Source organism: Culex pipiens, chromosome 3 (genome assembly GCF_016801865.2).
Source record: "Culex pipiens pallens isolate TS chromosome 3, TS_CPP_V2, whole genome shotgun sequence".
In the NCBI taxonomy this organism is placed as follows: Eukaryota; Metazoa; Arthropoda; class Insecta; order Diptera; family Culicidae; genus Culex; species Culex pipiens.
Window position 1 is genome coordinate 30,469,160 of NC_068939.1, and position 21,080 is coordinate 30,490,239.

Consider the following 21,080-nt stretch of genomic DNA (forward strand, 5'->3'; position numbering starts at 1 on the left):
AAGAATGCGTTTTCCATCTATAAAGTTGGAGCTTGCGTCTGTTGCTGTCAACAAAGTCAAGCCGTGGGTGTTTAAGGAAAACTTGGACGTGCCATTCTGAAAAATATTTGTTAAACACCCCCGCCTGCACTGTACAATTTAATGTTGTTTGGCTACTGTCCTCCCTCTCGCTTTTCTGGCAATAAAGTCTTATATTTTCCCCCAAGGCGATTGTCATGCCAGTGTCGTCAATGACGGTCCGCGGAATTTAATAGCTAAATGCAACTTTTCATAACGCAGAAATTCCCCCAAGGATTAATAGCACAAATGGAGCATGAAAAAAAAATCAACCAAACTGAAACAAGGCGGGATTAAAAATGGTGTACCCAGCAGCGAGCCGGCTAATTTATTTCGCAACAATAGAACTAGTACTACCTTCTAATGAGTTTCGCCGGGGCGCATACCGGCAAGGATTAAACTTTTCTCCGTAATTAAAAAAAGCCATCATGCTTCACTGGTCACACTCCGGCTCGCGATTGTACGCCAGATTTGGTGGACTTCGTGGGTCGCAAACCGTCCCTTGAATGGCCTTCTGGACTTCGGAGCTCAAAATCCTAAAGTTGATCTCCGTGTAATCCAGCTTGGAGTACAGGAAAACGGGCAATTTGTTGCTGATGACCCACACCGATTGGCGCGGTTCACGGTCCAGCTTGAGGTCGTTCGGGAAGGTGATTTTTTCGAGGTCCTTTTCGACCACTCCGAGGTTGTTGCGGTTGTACGGCTTAGCCAGGTCCCAACAGCCGACGCCGCTTTGCTGGACCAGCGTGAAGAACTGCACGTTTTCGCGGGAAACTCCCGAGGTCGAGGACTGACCTGTTTTGCCACGGCTGCCGATCGGCTGGAAGGCCTTCGCCAAGCCAAAGTTTTGCCAGATGGTTTCGTTCTGGAGCACGGACGTTGGAACTTGGAACTCGGTGAAGCTCGACATTGGGTGGTAGAACAGCATCCGATCTCCGTCACGGTGCACCGGGGACAGTGACATCCCAAACACTCCGTCCGACCACTGGAAGTTGAGGTCCTGGTAGTTGTAGTCACTGGCCACCGGGTTCGGGTTGTACAGATAGTTGGTCGTGCGCCAGCTCTTGAACTCGCGCAGGCTGAACACGGTCACGCCGTAACGCCACACATCGGCCACGTACGCAAAAGCGTCCTCGCACTGACCATCCCGAATGTCAACGACCACATTCGTGTGCAGCGAGTCCTGCTTGACCTGCTCCGGAGGAAGCTCGTACGAAAATAGCAGCTCGTCGGTGTGCAGATTGAACGCCAACAGCTTCGGCGGACAGACCTGCTGCAGGTTCGTCAACGTATCGATAACTCCAGCGTCCAAAACCCACAACCGGTCGCACTCGTCCACGTAGATCCGATACACCGACACCAACTTGCTACAGTCCGCATTCTGGGGGGTCGTGTGGAAGCTCCAGTCCGGATACGGAATCAACGGCAGACTCTGGTCTTGCACTGGCAGCGGCAGATAAGACAACGTGGCCGGGACTCCCGGATTCCAGCGGGGAGTAGTGATGAAGACGCGATTCTTGAACCGGTCTACACCCAGCGGCAGGTTGTTCTCCGGGATGAATGCCCTGAAATCAAAATCATTGTAATTATGCTTCCTCCCTAGCCAACCTTCCAACTCACCTCGATCGAATGGCATTGTTCCGGGCCTGCAGACTCGGGTACAGGAAGTCAATCACCTTCCACTGGTAGATCACCTCGAACGCGTTCTTGCCCTGGCTGGTGGCAAAGCTGTCCTTGTTAGCTTGCTTACTTCCTAGAGCTGCCAGTCCTCCCGGGGCGATGTAAGGGCTGGCCAAATGTTCCGATGTGCCATTTTCAGGAGCTTTACTGAACGAACCATGACGGTTGTTCATGAACGGTGAATATCCGTTTGCTTCCGGAATCAGTGTGATTAGAAATGTGAGGGCTAGAAGCCGCAGGGCTGTCCTCCAGTGGAGCCGACTCATGGTTGATCTGAAACGAATGCAAATAGAATGACGAGCAATTAATTTCCCTAATTTACTCATCAGATTAATCTGTGTAAGGATCAATAATGTGTCAAATAAAACGGCACGTTCCACCTTTACATCAAGCAATCAAGTAATGGCATGCATAATTGACTTTGAATCCGTGCAAGCAGCAATGATCCAATTAGCATAATTGAACCAAAAAATGAAACCAAACGGAGGGACTCAAATGTCGGACAAGTTTCGAAGCCAATTTTCCACCATCAGTGCAGGCAACATCAGACAAAGTTAATGCCTAATAATTGCGCACATCAAGTTCCAATTCAAACACACCAGAAACGGATTAAAATTATTCATGTGATTCCTTGTGCGATCCCCGACTCCGACCAGCTGGAAAAACCAATTGCCCGGTTCAGGTGATAGAAGCTTGTGATAGAAGTATCATTTTCTAAACTTGGTATCTGCAAAAGTCAATCGTTCCTATGAAAGCATTAACAGTTTTGCCTTCCTCACTGAGGTAAGGCTGTAATCCTGCTCTAAAAATGAACTTTTTATTTAAAGCTCAAAACCCCACCTTGATGTGTACATATCGACTCAGAAAACTGTGTGTCATTGCTCCGGCAGAAGTCTCAGCGGTTAGTCGTGTTTTTTCGCGGTGTGTTTGGCGCGTTTTTCACGGCGATTCCGAGGCGTGTGCGAGCGGACAAGCCCGTTCCGGTGGTCAGAGAGGCCACAATCTGGTCGTCGTGGACACGGCGGCGGTGCAGCAGCGGAAGAGGAACGAGTTCCTGCATCCGAGCAGCAGCAGCAGGAGGAGTGAGCAGCAGCGGCCGCGGAGGCAGCTGAGGCGAGAGACGGTCGTTGGTCGGTGGAATCGGCCCCGGAGAGTCGACTGCGGTCGGCGGACCAGTTTTCGGCCAGGCCAGGTCGGAGACAACCCCGTTGTTTACGTGGCTGGCAGCAGGCAGCACAACAACAACAACAACAACAAGCGCGCGAAAACGAGCTTCCCGCGCATCCCGCTGCGGGCGGCAGCCAGTGTGGCCAGTTCGGCGGTGAGTGCGAAAAGCAAGTTTTTTGTTAGCGTTTAGTTTTTTTTTTTTTTTTTTTTTTTTTTTCTCATAGTTTTTTTTCTCGGTTAGTTTTTTTTCCTTTTCTCCTTTTTTACTTTTGCGTTTAGTTTCATAATTTTCATTTTCGTTTAGTTTATCGCGTTTCTTCGCAAACATGGATCCGACCAAGTCGGACCATGAGGAATCCGATTTCGATTCAACCCTTGAGGGTGACGAGGACGTGGAAATGGAGGACTCCGTTTTGGGAGTTCCTTCAAACACCACCAACAGGGACCTCTTCCTGAAGGATAAGAATGATGGCGGTAAAGGGGGATCCACGGACGGGTCTAAGAGGACGAAGCGAAAGCGTCCTAAATCAGATCCGAATCCGGTTCCCCCTCAACCACCGATTCCTCCCTTGACTCCAGACCCGATTCCTCCCTTGACTCCAGACCCGATTCCTCCCTTGACTCCAGACCCGATTCCTCCCTTGACTCCAGAACCGATTCCTCCCAATCCAGATCCAATTCCTCCTAAAACACCGGTGCCGAATCCGGATCCAAATCCTCCCCCGCCCCTGAATCCTCATTCTCAAAAACCGATTTCTCGTCCTCGTCAGTATCAAGAGGGATCGCAAACGGAATGGGTGGTCTTCTTCCGGCCCAAACAGAAGCCGCTAAACTTTGTACAGATCACCAAGGATTTGCAGAAGCACTATCCTGGGGTGGTCGAATGTACCAAGCTGAACAAGAGCAAGCTCCGCGTGATCGTGAACTCCGCGGTGCAAGCTAATCAGATCGTAACTGATCTGCGGTTCAGCATTGAGTATCGTGTTTGGATTCCGGCCCACAAAGTCGAGATCGACGGCGTGGTGACCGATGACAGTCTGTCGCTTGTCGACCTCTCAAGGGCGGTGGGACGCTTCAAGAACCCTAAACTTCCAGCTGTGGAGGTACTCGAGTGCCGGCAACTGGGCAACGTCACCACCGAGGGTGGCCAGAAGAAGTTCATTCCTTCTGCCTCGTTCCGGGTGACTTTTGCAGGGTCAGCTCTGCCGGACTACATTGAGCTGTACAAGCTTCGGCTTCCAGTCCGATTGTACGTTCCGCGTGTGATGAGCTGCGAAAACTGCCAGCAGTTGGGACACACCAAGACCTACTGCAGCAACAAGAGCAAGTGCTCAAAGTGCGCAGGCCCCCACAAGGACGTGGAATGCCAAAAGCAGGCTGAAAAATGCCTGCTTTGTGGCGGGGAACCGCACAAAACTCGGCAGTGCCCAAAGTACAAGGAGCGCGAGGACAAGATGAAGCGATCCTTGAGGGAACGCTCCAAGAAGTCCTTCGCGGAAATCCTTAGTCAGGTGACCCACCCCAATCGCTTCGCTCCTTTGGCGGACGAAGATTCGGGGGACGAAGATTCCGATGTGGAGGTCCTCTTCCAGAGAGACGAGGAAAGTGACTCTTCCGGACCAAACCCGAAGCGCAACAAGGCTTCCAAGTCCAGAAAAGCCGCGGGCGGCAAGGGTAAGGAAAGTGACTCGTTGAACTTCGAGGAGGATTTTCCTTTCGGTCCGTCGGGTAAGCCCGCTCCGAAGCCGGCACCGAGGCCGGCACCGATTCCTCTCAAGCCGCTGAAGCCCGTTCCCAAGCTGCCAAAGATCCCCTTAAAACCGGTTCCTCAACCGAATCCGATAACCGATGCCTTCAAAGGAGTCCTTACTTTTTCCACAATCGTGGAATGGCTGTGCTCTTTTGTGAGTGAACCGACGCGTTTAATCATAAAGCGGTTTGAGCCTCTCGCTAGACACATCGGGAAACAGCTTGCTACCACGATGCCCCTCTTGTCGTTCATTTCCTTTGATGGGTAATACACCAAAAACGAAAAACGGCATCTCCTTTCTACAATGGAATTGTAGAAGTTTAACCCCCAAGTTAAACGATTTTCAACAATTCGCATTCGAACGAGACTGTGATGTGTTTGCGCTGAGCGAAACGTTTCTTATCGGAGATGAGACGCCAGCTTTCCGGGGGTACAACATCATCACAGAGAGCAGGGCAGGACCAAATAGAGGTGGAGGCGTACTGATTGGGGTCAGGAAATGCCACACTTTTAGAAAGGTCACGCTCCCGAAGCTAGGAGGAATTGAAGCAGTCGCAGTACAGGCCAGGATCAGAGGACTGGACATTTGCATTGTGTCCGTCTATGTTCCCCCACAGGTGTCGTTAACTCGACAAAAGTTGTGGAGTATGCTTGAGCTGTTGCAGGCACCGCGACTGGTTCTGGGTGACTTTAATCTTCACAGCACCGAGTGGGGAAGCCACAAGTCAGACCCTCAAGCATATCTGATTCATGAACTGTGCGACGACTTCCAGATGACCCTCCTAAACAGGGACAAGCAAGTTACGCGGATTGCAACACCACCAACGCCAACTTCGTCCGGTACGAAGGCGAGTGCCATCGACTTGTCGCTCTGTTCCAACAGTCTGGCAGTTCTTTGTGACTGGAACGTGCTTCAAGATCCTCGTGGCAGTGATCATTTGCCGATCGCTATTCTGGTTAGCCATGGCCCACAGCAATCGACAACGGTGGAGATGCCTTACGATCTGACGCGAAATATCGACTGGAAACAGTACGCGGAGGCAGTCTCTATTGGAGTTGAGTTGCGAGATGGGTTGGCACCGCTTGAAGAATATGCGTATCTGGCTAATTTGATCTATGACAGTGCGTTACAAGCTCAGACGAAACCCGTCCCGGGACCATACATCCGAACGCGCCCTCCACTTCCCTGGTGGGACAAGGAGTGTACGGATCTCTCGGCGGCCAGGTCAGAAGCTTATGTGGACTTCTGCAAGTGTGGAATCCGAGCGAACTTCCAAAAGTACAGAGCTCTTGATCGCAGGTACAGTAATACTCTGAAGCGGAAGAAGCGAATGTACTGGCGGGAGTTCGTTGAAGGACTACCAGCAGATACGTCCATGAGCACTCTGTGGCGCGTTGCGAGGGCCATGCGTAGAGGTTCCGTTCCGAACGAGAGTGTGGAAAAATCGGACAAGTGGATATTGGATTTCGCCAAGAAGGTGTGCCCGGACTCGGTGCCGACACAACCATCATTCGACGTTGTTGATGGGAGCGATTCTAATCCTCCCTTCTCGATGGTAGAGCTCTCCATAGCACTATTGACGGGCAACAACACTGCTCCTGGTCCGGACAAGATCAAGTTCAGCTTGCTGAAAAATCTTCCGGACGTCGCCAAGCAGCGTCTGTTGAATCTGTTCAACAAGTTCGTGGAGCAGAACATAATTCCACACGAATGGCGACAGGTCCGGGTGGTTGCCATTCAAAAGCCCGGTAAGCCGGCGTCCGACCACAACTCGTATCGTCCAATCAGCTTGCTGTCGTGTCTACGCAAGTTGCTGGAGAAGATGATCCTCGACCGCCTCGAACCATGGATGGAACGAGAGCACTTGCTGTCTGACACGCAGTATGGCTTCCGGAGAGGCAAGGGAACAAGCGACTGTCTAGCCTTGCTGGCCACAGGGATCGACATAGCCCGTGGTAAAAAACAGCAAATGGCTTCTGTCTTCCTAGACATCAAGGGTGCATTCGATTCAGTCTCCATCGATGTGTTGGGAGTAAAGCTGCGGCGGAGCGGTCTCAATCCGACGATGTGCAACTTCCTCATCAACCTGTTGTCAGAAAAACACATGCACTTTGTGCAAGGTGATCTGGCAATCACCCGGATAAGTTACATGGGTTTGGCACAAGGCTCACGCCTTAGCCCATCCATGTATAACTTCTACATCAGCGATATCGATGATTGCTTGACCGGAGACTGCACCCTTATACAGTACGCAGATGACGCAGTGGTTTCAATCGCTGCCAAGAAAGAAGTCGATCTGCTAGAACCCTTGCAAGATACTCTGAACAACTTGGCCCATTGGGCAGTTGGAAAGGGTATTGAATTCTCTCCGGAGAAGACGGAACTGGTCGTTTTTACGGGGAAGCATGAACCGCCGCAGCTCAATCTTTCTCTGTCGGGAAAGACTATCGAGCAGTCGGACCACTTCATGTACATGGGTACCATCTTCGATCAAAAGGGAACATGGGGGAAGCACATTAACTACCTGAAGCAAAAGTGCCTGCAAAGAACTAATTTTCTGCGCAGCGTCTCTGGCAACCGGTGGGGTGCTCATCCTTCTGACCTGCTTCGACTGTACAAGACAACGATACTCTCGGTGCTGGAATATGGCAGTTTCTGCTTCCAGTCAGCTGCGAAATCACGCTTGTTGGTTCTCCAGCGGATACAGTACCGATGTCTTCGCATTGTCTTGGGATGCATGCACTCAACTCACAACATGACCCTCGAGGTCTTGGCGGGAGTGTTGCCTCTGCGAACTCGTTACTACGAACTGTCTTACCGGTTCCTGATCCGGTGTGATTACAGGAATAAACTGGTAATTGACAACTTTGAAACGTTGCTGAACCTTCACGTTGAGTCTCGGCGCATGCTTCTATATTATGACTTTATGTCATCGTGGGAGTGGAGCCCGAGCACAGCGGTACAGCGCACGCCTCCGTTAACCAGCAGCACCCTGATTGGCTTCGACACGTCCATGAAAGCCGATACTCGCGGTATCCCAAACCATCTTCTGCGGGGAGTTGTACCGTCGATCTTCGCATCTAAGTACAACCATGTTCCTCCAAACAACAGATTCTTCACCGATGGCTCCAAGCTTGACGGCTGTACGGGCTTCGGTGTTTATCATGAATCTTATCAGCTGTTCTTTAAGCTGAAGGACCCGAGTTCGGTTTATGTCGCAGAGTTAGCCGCGGTTTACTGCGCACTGCGAATCATCGAGACCATGCCACCTGACCACTACTTCATCTTCACCGATAGCTTTAGCTCTGTTGAGGCTATCCGGTCTCTGAAGCCGACCAGGGAGTCTACGTTTTTCCTCACGGAAATACGTAAGACTTTAAACAACCTGGCGGCTCAGTCCTTCAGCATCACGGTGGCATGGGTCCGCGCTCATTGCTCGATTCCGGGTAATGAGAAAGCGGACTTGCTCGCCAAGAAGGGTGCTGAGAGTGGAGACATTTTTGAAAGGCCAATTAGCCTACAAGAATGCTACGGTTTTCCGAGACAGCGTGCGCTTCTGGATTGGCAAACACAATGGGACGGCGACACCAAGGGACGTTGGATGTATTCCATACGACCTAAGGTGCAAAGAAAAGCATGGTTCAAGGGAATGGACTTGACGCGTGGATTCATCAGAACGATGTCCCGCCTTATGTCGAACCATTACTCGTCCAAGGCTCATCTTTACCGTATCAACATGAGTGATACGAACCTTTGCGACTGTGGGCAGGGTTATCAGGACATCGACCATCTCGTATGGGCGTGTCCAGATCACCAGGCTCACAGAATTAAGTTGAAAGATACCCTCAGGGCCCGAGGAAGACCACCAGAAATCCCGATGCGAGACGCGTTATCTCAACTTGACCTTGATGTTCTCTATCCGATCTATCAGTTCCTCTCAGATTCCAAAATATCCATTTAGTTTTCTTCCAGTTAGTTTTCCTTCAGTTAGTTTTCCTTCTGTTAGTATAACTCGCCTTCGCACAAAGCCGTCGTTTCTGGATTGCACCGGAAGCAAAGCAAGAACGCCCCAGCAGCTGGACACCGAGTTGCGGCTGAGGACAAAACGCAAAGGCCAGCAGAGCCAACCAAGACCCCTACACAATCCCCCTTCCCTTCCCACGCCTTGTCTTTAACATCAATCCCTTCCCTACTAACCCCGAGTAGGCCGCGGGTAATCGGCTCCCCTCCCACTAACATTTACACACAAGATCCTCTGTAATTATTAAGCCAAATGTAATTACAAAAGCCGACTCGGTCCTAACCAGGTCCCAGTACCGAAAAGGACCTAATAAAAATAATTTTATGAAAAAAAAAAAAAAAAAAAAAACTGTGTGTGTATGTGTGTGTGACTTATAATGTAACTCAGTTTTCTCTGCACTGGCTGAACCGATTTTAGCTTTAGTTTTTCCCCGAATGCCGATTAATTTTAATCTCTACCAAGGATTTACCGTTCGATTACTCCCGACAATCAGCTTCCGTAATTGATTGGAAAAGCTGATCATTGCCCACCAGCACTTGAAACAAATTATTGGGTTCAGTAGAACGCTTGACATCAATTGGAAATCAATTGTATCAATTGGTATTGTGCATTGTTATTCTGCAAAAAAATAAATCATATCTAAATTTAATTTTGAGCTTATATTGAACTCGTTAATGCATTGTTTCGCATTTGAAACGAGTTCAATGACTGTTCAATTCTGCGGTGAATGCAAACAATGAACTAAAAAAAAACAACATTGTAAATAAAGAAAGGTTGCATTTAGTGGGTGTTGTGTTAAGTTGGGTCGTAAAGTGGAAAAAAATGAGATCATTAGCAACAATTGATCAATCAATGAAAAGTGAGTGCGTGATTCAATCCATGTTGCTGTAATTATAATATTATTCCATTAACAATGAAAAATTTGAAATCATTTGCCTCTTTGTTAAAAATACCTGTTTTTTCTTCCGTGTGTTTTTCAATTATATCGATTTATATTGATTTAGTTCTGCAAAAAAGGAAACGTGGAATTTTAATAGATTAAAACATCAGAGGTAAATCTCAAAAAAAAAAATAATGATTTAAAACTCTTTTCATGGTAATGTGAAACGAAATTAATCCCCCTTCAAATTTCCTCACAGTGCCGTTTCTAGGTCTTTTGCCTAATTAGTTCTACCGGTGACTTGCACAAAACTAACCAGTGCTGCTGCTGTCCGTCAGTTTTAATAAGTACCCGATACTTCCAGATCGCACAATGCTAGTGCTGAAAGTTTCCTTTGACGGGCTTCGTAAACAACTCAGCACCGACGAGTTCAAAGGCCGTCTTTAAGTCTTATTTTTGTTCAGTTTACAAAATTTATTCTTAAAAAATGGTTCGGTGTTCAATCTAACAACATTTTCATCCAACTCGTGGAAGTCTACCATTGCAAGACCTGACCTGTCCAGCAAAGTTGTAGCTTGACCCCCCTGGAGCTTTTAGTAGAGCTGCCTGTTGCTCGTCATAATTTGCAACTCGCTCGCAGGCGTCAGCAAAAGTATGACAAGGTCAAGCATGTGCCCACCTGGCCGAACCACGCGCACAGCCGGTGGTGCTGCTGCTGGGTGCCTTTTTTCGGGCTCGAATTGGTCCAGATAATCACTGGGTTGAAACTAAGCAAGAAAATCAAGCTTTAGTACAGTGAGAAGCGATCGCGTGGAACAGTTTAACGCTTTTTGACTTGGGATAGCTCTTGAGAGGCGTTTACGTCAATTTGAGCCACAACGATAGAATGGTAAGATTGCGACCCCAGTTGACGATAATTCGTGAAATTCATTCAGAGTATTTAACTTCTTCATTCCACTCACTACTTGTTAGTATGAAAGTTGAAAGTTCAGCGGTACCCCCATTTCACACAGAGCAAACTTTTATGAGCTTCTCTAGAATCAACAACAAAATAATTCAACAGGCGCTCTCCCCTTTGACGACAAAGCAAATTAAACTTTCCGTCTAGGTCACATTGCTGAACACGGTTTCAGATGAATGGTGAATAGTGTTGGAATAATTAAACATTTTGCATCTTTCGCTCCATGATGAATATTCCAACCAGTTTGAATAGTTTAGGTCAGGCCTTTGATATCGAAAGGATAGGCAAACACTATCCCCAGGATTTTCGCAGTTTGGGCTGGCAAAGGCTCTTGGAATTTTTGTTGGAGACTATAGAGGCAAGGTCATCAGTTTCATTTAAGCCTTTGATGTGGTTCCACGGCTGAACAATTTAATAAAGAAACTCATCAATGATTTCATGATTTTAATAATCCATTGAGCTGCTGCAGCTTTGAGCAGAACAAGAAGTTATAATTAACTTTTAACAACCACTTGTTGATTTCATCCACGCCTCAATATTGAGAAATTGGACAAGCTTTCCGATTAAAAGATTTTCGAGACTGATAATGCTGCCCAAATCACAAAAAGAAATGACAAACCACCCCACAAGGATTGGACTCAGGGCAATAGTCAATATGAAAACTTTTATGTAAAATTGCCTGGGAAATCGCTTCGGTCAGCTTTTTAAAAGAAATCAAATTGAAAAATACGTGTTTTGTAAATGATTTTTAGAAATTCGTGTATTTTAAAGAAAAACTCTTCAAGTTCAAGTCAAAGCAATATTTTAATATCCATCACTTTTTTCCAAATGTCATTGTCGAATGCCAATTTCTCCAAATGAAGCCATCACAAACAAAATGAATGTAGTCAAAATCTTGGTGCTCACCCCTAGATTGATAGACTACAATGTCTGGAACGAAAAATTTGTTTTTTTCAAGTATTTTTCAAAAAGCCCGTAACAAACATACCAAAGTCATTCAAATATGATCGTCTATACTGCCCATGATCGCATAAATGTCCCATATGCATTTTCTTCGTTTTTTAGTTAATGAAGCAGTTTGGTTCAAAATCGTGTGCTCTTTCAGAAAAGCCTATAACATCCAGTACTTTGTTCTAGAAATCAGTAGGAAATCCAGTTTTTTCACGAAAACTTAACACGTATAGCCTTATGTGTGGGACAAACTTCAGATGCGTTTTTCTCAGCTTGCTGTTTTTGCATATGGGACATTTATGCGAACATGGGCAGTATAGTGCTTCAAGTTTTAATTTAAAGTTTCGTTTTCGGGTAAAAAAATGTATTTCTAGTAAAAACATTTTGAAAATTTTTCAAAAATTAGCCAATTTTTGCAACCAAAACTTTTGGATACCGCTTGTAGGAAAGGGACCAGCCATAAACCACGTGTACAATTTAGAGGGGGGGGGGGGGGTTCAGCGATTGTCCACGTTCCATACAAAAAAGATTTGTTTTGTATGAAAATTGTCCACGAAGGGGGTGGGGGGAGGGGTATGAGATTTCAAAAAAGTGTCCACGTGGTTTATGGATGGTCCCAAATTTCTCAGAGAACATTTTAACATGAAATTTATGTTCATTAAAAGTCGCGATATTTGCATTTTAGTGAACAAAAAGTAAGGAAATTTCAAAATTCTTATTTTGTTACCGTTTTGAGCAGAAAATAAAATATTAGCTGATTTGGCTACTCTTAACCCTCTACTGTCCAATTTTTTCGAAAATTTTCATTTTTCCCGTGTTGAGGAGGTCATTTTGAGCAACTTTTGTTCTACGAAAAACTTTATTTCTCTTGATTTTTTGTTTTTCTTGTTTTATGTTTAGTATTTTAATTTGCATTTCTCTTGTTTAGTTTATGTTTGTTTTTGGTAGTATTTGGCTTATTCTACCAACTGATATAATTACATTTTCCCTATCTTATTTTTTCACGTTTACAGTCACTTTTTTCAATTTTTCACTTGTTATTCACATTTTCTGCTATAGAATGGCACCATTATCATTTAAATTGTAAATAAATGCGTAGAGGCTTAGTCTAGGGCACTAGAAAAATTACAGCATACTTCTTTTTACTGAAAATGTAGGAAATGTTAGTAAAAAAACACAGCCAAAGTTGACCCCTAAAAATGTTTTTTTCTTTAACATTGGCAATGCCACATGAAACAAGTTAAACTTCCAACCCTAAAATTTTCTAATATTTTAAGAGTTCTTCTTTCCAATGCTTTTTAAAGATCAAAAATTGGTTGAAAAATTGGTTAATGGTGATTTTACTGGTCAGTGTAATCGGAAGACCTTTCCAACGAGTCCAAAACATTGAATATCTGGTAACCCTGTCTTGAGTTATGACCACTTAAGTGAAATTTGTGTACTTTTCTCCGGTTCTAAAAAAAAATATGAAATTTGTGTCCAAACCCTCCATATTATTCATTGTTGGCAAAGAGTGAGGAAGGCATGAACCACATAGGTGGATTAAGTTACTTGTTAACATTAGTACAGGTTCTTCAATTACAAGCAACCATGATTAAAAATGCGGAAGTTATTACTTCCTGCAATAATCTGTTAGATCTATATCTTGAATCTAAACTTCTTGACAATCCTGACAACATACCATATTCATATTCAAGCTCGTCTCACCAGCTATAAAATCTCGCACTGAAAGTTAACCTCACCAATCTGGTTTTTCGTTCTTCCCACTCCAATCGTGACTATAGTTTCTAAGTTTTTATTCATTTCCGAGAAACTTTGGTTTAAATATGCGACCAAATCCATTAGTGACCCTTCCACTATAAACCTTAGTTTTTTGTTCTATGTATTTCGCTAAGTCGGACAAATTAACCTCTAAACGATGTCAGTTTCACACTCTGGTTGCCGGCTTAATTATCCCAAGACGGCAGCTCTCAGCCATGCCAGTGATAGGTTGCAATTATGCAGCATGAGAATGAAGCAACTCTAATGTGCAGCAGCACTTTCCTCGAGGCGTTCATTCATGAAAAACACCGGGTGTATCCCATTTGGCATAAAGCCATTTGGCATAATGCCGTTTGGCATAACGCCGTTTGGCATAATGCCGTTTGGCATAATGGTCATTTGGCATAATGATATTAAATTTTCAAAATTATGTCAATTCCATAGACTGGGATCAATCGGCACTACAGTTTGAATGAGGACAGCAGTTTTTAGTACATTTTAAAAGCTTAACATTTAGAAAACGATGCACTTTTTTGAATGTTATAGAATTTATAACACTTCTTCAGTTCTTCAGGCAGCTTGCTTGCCCACTGAGAATTTTGGCTCGAGCCATGAGTCGATCTGGTTCGAGATCGAGCCCGAATCGAGTCGAGGCTCAAGCAAAATTCTCAGTGGGTGGTTACATGAGAGTAGCCTGCCTCAATATTTTCTGCAGTAGCAGCAAGTGCTGGCCGAAGAGCTTAAAGAAAAAGTTGAAGTTTTCAGCGGTGGTGTTATAAAATCTGTAACATTCTTAATATTTGACGGATCTTGGCACACTCTTCGGTTCCTTGGTTGTTCCTGGGTTGCTCCCTGGAACACGAACTATGAGGTCAAATTCAATAATCAAAAATGGACTAAAAACTCAAAACCAAAACGCACCGATTATACGGGTTTAAATCCCATTTAAATTTCAAAGTCAAAGCGCCAGGTCCTGTCACAATCAATCAAGCTCATATTTGGGATTCGGGCTTTGTGCATCTAGGGAATCATGACCTGAAATGAACGCAAAATTCGCTCATTTTGTTACATCCTACCAATATATACTCATTCATATTACAGGGTAAATATTAATTGAATATTTTATCAGCAAGTGGCGCTACTTCCATTCAAATATACACAAAACTGAGATTTTTATTTGAAATGTAAACACGAATGTAAAGCATTCCACTTTGTCATATACGTAGAAACATATTCACCGTCTTCAGCTTTGGATCTAACCCAAAAAAGCTGCGGGTCATTTTTTCTGAACTTTCAACTGCTGACTCAAGGTTTATATTTCCTTTAAAGAAGGGGACACTTTGTAGGCTTGTGATAACTGCTGATAAAAGTTGAATTTTCTTCATTAAAAAGGGAATAATGCGCTTCAGCGGTGGTCACAACTCAAGCGAGTTTTCCCTTCCTTTAAAAATATTCACCTATATCAGCAGTCAAGGAGTTTTCCCTTCTTTAAAGAAGGGAAATTCAACTTGTATCAGCAGTCAAGAGATTTTTCCCTTCTTTAAAGAAGGGAAAGTTCAACTCATGTTAGTAGTTATCTCAAATCAAAGAAAGTTTTCACTTCTCAAAGAAAGGTAAATTCAACTTGTGTCAGCAGTCAAGAAAATTTTCCCTTCTTGACTGGAGAGAAAATTCAAACATATAGGGATAATTCAACTCGTGTTAGTAGTTATCACAAGTACAGATAATTTTCCATTATTTAAAGAAGAAAAATTCAACTTGTGTCAGTAGTCATCACAAGTCAGTGAGTTTTTTTTCCTTCTTTAAATAATGGAAAATTCTCTTTACTTGTGATAACTACTAACACGAGTTGAATTATCCCTATATGTTTGAATTTTCTCTCCATTAAAGAAGGGAAAATTTTCTTGACTTGTGATAACTGCTGACACAAGTTGAATTTACATTTCTTCAAAGAAGCAAAAACTTTCTTTGATTTGAGATAACTACTATCATGAGTTGAATGAGTTTCTTAAAAGAAGGGAAAACTCTCTTGACTGCTGATATGGGTGAATATTTTTTGAAAAGAAGGGAAAACTCGCTTGAGTTGTGACCACAGTTGAAGCCCATTTTCCCCTGTTTAATGAAGAAAATTCAGTTTTAGAAGGAAAATTCAAAATTTTTTAGCACACAGAAAATAAATGATGGTAATATTCATCAGGAAATGGTGCCAGATTTTGAGTAAAAAAAAAAAGATTAATTTTACATCAGAAATTGGTAAATATTCATCAGTTTCTGATAAATATTCATCAGGTTCACGTGTTTAAAAAAAAAATTAGGTAATATTACTCAAAAAGAGGTGATATTCAACCAACCAAATTTTCAACTTTCCAAAATTCAACTTTGATTCTGTGCAGTTGTCGCAAGCTTAGAAAGTGTCCCTTTCTTTAAAGGAAGTATTTACCTTCATAAATGTCGAACATATTTGGCTCAATCTAGGGGTCAATGGCTTAAAATAGCCCTGGGAACAATATTCAGCATGTGGAGCAACGTTTTGAACAAACGTTTCAAGTTCTGGGCACCCATACACAGAAAAAAATGATGGTAATATTCATCAGGAAATGGTGACAGATTTTGTGTCGAAAAAATGTCTAATCATCAGGAATTGATGAATATTCATCAGTTTTTGATGAATATTCATCAGGTTCACATTTTTACACATTTTTTATGTAATATTACTCAAAAAAGCGGGAATATTCAACCTACCAAATTTTCAACCTTCCAAAATTCATTTTTTTTGCTGTGTAGCCAGCAGTTTTTAAATAATCTTAAGGAAAGAAAAAAATCAGCTTTCACCGGCAGTTATCACAACCTGATATGGTCTTCTTAAAGCAATTCCATTATTAACTTTATTTTGAAATTTTAACATCATTATGCCAAATGACCATTATGCCAAATGGCCATTATGCCAAATGACCGTTATGCCAAACGTCCATTATGCCAAACGGCATTATGCCAAACGGCGTTATGCCAAACGGCATTATGCCAAATGGCATTATGCCAAATGGGATACACCCAAAAACACCATACATGTGGTGCATCAGCATTGGGCTAAACCATAATGTGGGGAAATTACGTAACCACTTAAAAGATAGCGAACGGGTTCAGAGTTGCATGTTCCATTTTGGATCTCTCCTTAAACCGCATAATCTTGCGTGGACACTTTTGCGTCACGGTTTCTTGCACTGGAATGATCTCCACGAAATGGGGAAAACACCCCTTTCAAAAATAATCAAAATCAAAAACCAGAAAAACGAGAATTCTAGCTAACGTGTTTACTCCATACGACCTTCCAGAAGGTGTTGTTACTGTTTTGCACAACCTACGCTGCCACGCACCAATCGTTGACACTGTCGTACCAGCTATGACAACTCCGTTGCTAAACCAAACTTCCTGGCCGCCTTTAGCTATTAATCTAACATGGCAGCACTCATAACTAATGCAACACACGCACACGCGATCACATTACTCCACTTTTTCAAAAGCCACTTTAGTGCCAAAGTGACGACACCCAAGTGCCACTTGGCCAACTCCAATTTCGACTTGCCAAACTTACGTGTTTTATTATCAGCTATCAGCAATCTTCCTGCTTGTCGTAGACGCGGTTGACCGATCACCACACAAATGACGATCTTCCCGCGATTGTTATCGACGACCTGTGTTTTAACTAGTGTGTTTAAACTTAACTCCACCGATCTTGTACGCTACCTGAAGCCCACCGAGGCTCGCCACGAACTGAACGTGATCTTGTGCTGGATGGCTGGTTTTGTGCTGGCGCAGGCCGACGACGACAACCACTACACGATCAGTGGCATTTAAAGGTCGTCTCGCGGGCTTTTCGTTCTTGACCGAGTCGCAAAGAGTGTTGTGAACTCGGACACCAATCGGGTTGCGATCCGTTGTAGAGTTCGGTGTGTGAGCTCGTCGTTGGACGGAAGTTTTTCGGGGAAGGACTGAGAATTTGCATACGTGTGTGAACTCAGGCGATCGGGGATGTTCGGCGTATACGAGTAGAGCAGGGTTAGCCTATTTGTCTGCAAACTTTAAGTTTTGCTTATATTTCATCATTAGAGAATTACCCATATGAATAATCTCAAACCTTGTTAAAATATTATTTGTTTGTTTTTACCTGAATCACATTTTTCAGAAAATAAAAGTTGAGCAATTCTCTACCAAAACCGGAAATGGCTAAATTTGCTATGAAATTGTCTAAGAGACATTGAAGATTGGACCTCGCGTTGCTGAGATACAGCCGCTTTAAGGAAAAGAAACAGGAAAATTGAAGTTTTTAAAGTCTCACCCAAACAACCCTCCATTTTCTAATGTCGATATCTCAGCAACTAATGGTCCAATTTTCAATGTTAAAACATGAAACATTCGTGAAATTTTCCGATCTTTTCGAAAAAAATATTTTGGAAATTTTGAAATCAAGACTAACATTTCAAAAGGGCCAAACATTGAATATTACGCCCATTAAAAATGTTAATCTTGATTTAAAAAATTTCAAAATATTTTTATCGAAGAGATCGTACCATAAAGTTGCTGAGATATCGACATTAGAAAATGGAGGGTCGTTTTGGTGAGACTTAGAAAACTTCAATTTTCCTGTTTCTTTTCCTTAAAGCGGCTGTATCTCAGCAACTTGAGGTCCAATCTTCAATGTCTCTAAGACAATTTCATAGCAAATTTTCTGAACATAAAAAAAATATTTTTGGAAATGTTCACTCATGGTCACTATTTTTGAAAATCAAAAAACTGCAAATATTTCGCTAAAATAAAACATTTGGTGGCTATATCTTGAAAACAGAGCCCTTTATAAAAAAATCTGTAAAGTACTTTTCGATTGGAAAATCAATCTCTCCTTTAAAAAATTAAATCAAATTTGTTTTTGCATGAAATTTCCATTTTTTCAAATAGTCATAACTTGGCGGCAGATTTTTTGACCATACTCTATAGCTCAAAACAAATTAAAAAATCTCGAAAATCAAAAAATATGTATTTTGGGAAATGAGTTTTTGTGAAAAAAAGTTGATCAAAAAATCTGTTATTTTTTCCGTGTACCTATTTTTTCTCAATAGTCCTCAACAATACCTACAACTTTGCCGAAGACACCAAATTGATCAGCTGATTGAATATGTACGTACCATTTTTGTATGGACAGCTGTCAAAATTGTATGGAGACTTGTATGGGTGAACCAATGACTCAAAATAGCTTATTTGGTCATAGAGAAGGCCCCCACAAAGTTTGAGCAAAATAAAAAAATACAAAAAATAAAAATGGTCAAAATCGGCCGATTTCGTAGAGAGTTGCTCAGTTTTTATATGTTATTCTCATTAACAGAGCTGTTTAGACGTTTTCAAAAGTAAATGTCCCATGTGTCCCGATGAGCCCTAAGTTCGAAATGATGTTAAAAGTAGAAGAAAAAAATAAAAAAAATAAAAAATCGAAGAAAATGCTTTTTGTCCCATACAAACCTTCGGATAATCGAACTTCGGATAATCGAAACTTTGGATAATCGAGGAAAAAAAGTTTAAAAATTGATTTTTTGCAATTCCGTCGTGAAACAACATACTTTTCCTGTCATTCTTGAACGACGAAATAGCCTACTTTTCTGTACCAAAAATAACAGAATCGAATAGCAACTCTTTTCAAAATAAATGCTGAAAAGTTCTACTTTTCAGCACTGAAATGGGTGCTGAAAAGTTGAACTTTTAGCACTTGTTTCGAAAAGTAACACTTTTCAATTTTTTTTGATTTAAACGATTTATTGACAAAATACATGAAAATTTGACTTAAAATTTCACTCAATGGGTGTTTTTCGGAATTGCAAAAAATGTTGTATGGAACTCGTTGCAAAACTTGATTTTTTCAGCACTCTTCGTATTTATCCAACTCGGTGAACCTCGTTGGATAAATATACGACTCGTGCTGAAAAAATCCTCTTTTTGCAACTTGTTGCATAAACTACTATTACGAGCCACGGTTTCAACCTTTGAATGAAAAAAGTGTTTAACAATGCATTAAACACCTGTCCAGTTGTTTTGCATTCATTATAAAAGTTTTTGCGGTGCTGTACATTGGAATTTCATAAAAATTCAAATTATTTTAAATTCAACCCAAACATGCTAAATATGATTATCAATGCAGAAAAATGCATTTTAGATTGTTTTAAGTTGATTTGACTTATATTTTCATTAAAATAATGAAGTTTTTTGAAAAAAAAAAAGAAATGTTTGCCCTTTGATTTTTTGGACCAATTTCAAAGGAAGGGCGACATAAACCCCTCCCCCTCCCCCCTCGCCCTAAGGTGTCCACGTGGTAAATGGATGGTCCCTATAATATATTTAACTAAAAAATATCTGAAAACTGCACAAAAGTTGCATTCTTTCATATTGGAAATCGGGATTATAGTGTTGCTAAGATATCGGAGTTATTTGTGGTAATTCCCAAAAACAACCCCAATTTTTCTGTCCTCATAACATGTAGACATTTTATGGACTAAACGAAAAAAGCCGAACTTGGCTAATTTTGTCTCGATGAGCAATTCTGTAGAACAGAAGAACAAACTGTTTTTATTTATTATATTTTTTTTTATTTGGTTGAAACTTTGTCCATCGTCTTATTTGGGGGCTGTCCATAGAAAAGTACTAGGCAAATTGGAATTTTTGGAAAGTATTGAAAATTTCTCAGAAAAAAATCGAAACATTATTTTTGGGCGAGCTTTTTGAAACTATTTTTTTTAATGTATTTTAAATCATGACCAACTTTAAAAAAGGATAAATCGAAGTATTTGAATTTTTGAAAATGCACAGAATAACTTTGATGGGTTGTTTAAATTTGACCTTCATTTTTCTTTCAATCGTAACGGAGGGGCTGTACGGCCCCTTCTATTGTTTTAGCTCGTAAAAAATATTTTTTATTTTGCAGATTGAAATGGTTATAAATTAGAAATTTGTAGCCAAAAGGTTAATTATATAACCGCTTGATTTAGTAAATGTTATGCTGCTTTTTCATGACAGTGATCTATTTTTACTTGCATTTAAGGACCACTTACCTCAAGAGTCTTTCAGATCCGAAAATGACAGTGATATAACCACGAGAAATGTGGATATGAATGAAACACAACGTATCATCTCAAGGACGAATCCAGCACCAAATTTAACCCGAAATCTGCGTCATTTCCTTGCTTTTGCAGCGTGCAACATAACTGCATGCAGATTTCCTTACGTTCCCATGCAAACGGGGGAAATTTTTGAGCACACTGAAGCCCGACGTGGTACGTGACCGGGGGACCAGGAATGAAAAATCTAGTGGCGCAAAAGTACCTTACATGGCTCACAGTGCAGCACTGCGCGTCAAAAATCATCACTCAACCAGCAGCAGTAGCATCAGCCCAGAGAAGAGGTGGGCGTTTTACCCTTTCTGGAAGGGTAAACTGTCCGATTTGTTTGTATACTACAGATAACGTGGGACATGCTGGATGGGTTAAGCTCCGGTCAATTTGTAGTTCTGTTTTAAAAAGGTAAGGTTTAAAAATGGTGTGTGTGTTGTCAACAATAGGGTCATCCTCCCACTCCGGATGCATGACGTATATAAAGGGAATCAACGCTTTTCGGTATTAATGAGTGCTGGAAAAAGGTTTTGTGGAAAGCACTCGAGAGGCCACAACAGTGACCATGATGCGCTTCAGTAATTCCCCGAAGGAATCTGTTGCACGATGGTCGTTTCGTTCCACACACTTCAGTTGAGCTTTTGTACATCCACCCTATGTTGGGATATTGCTTCTGATCTCGACACTAGTCTGATATGTTTTC

At 42.4% G+C, this 21,080-nt stretch overlaps 2 protein-coding genes across 3 annotated transcripts in view; one reads left to right on the top strand and one right to left on the bottom strand.

Annotated features, from left to right (window-relative positions):
- LOC120428812 (opsin, ultraviolet-sensitive) overlaps positions 1-21,080 on the top strand; it is a 306,492-nt gene that overhangs the window by 200,892 nt on the left and 84,520 nt on the right. The window lies entirely within an intron of this gene.
- Positions 351-16,971, bottom strand: LOC120428814 (protein yellow-like). Its single transcript, XM_039593916.2, has 3 exons — positions 16,822-16,971; positions 1,678-2,010; positions 351-1,622 (listed from the first exon to the last, which is right to left on the bottom strand). The coding sequence occupies exons 2-3, from the start codon at positions 2,001-2,003 to the stop codon at positions 491-493; spliced, it is 1,458 nt and encodes a 485-aa protein (XP_039449850.1). The 5' UTR covers positions 2,004-2,010; positions 16,822-16,971; the 3' UTR covers positions 351-490.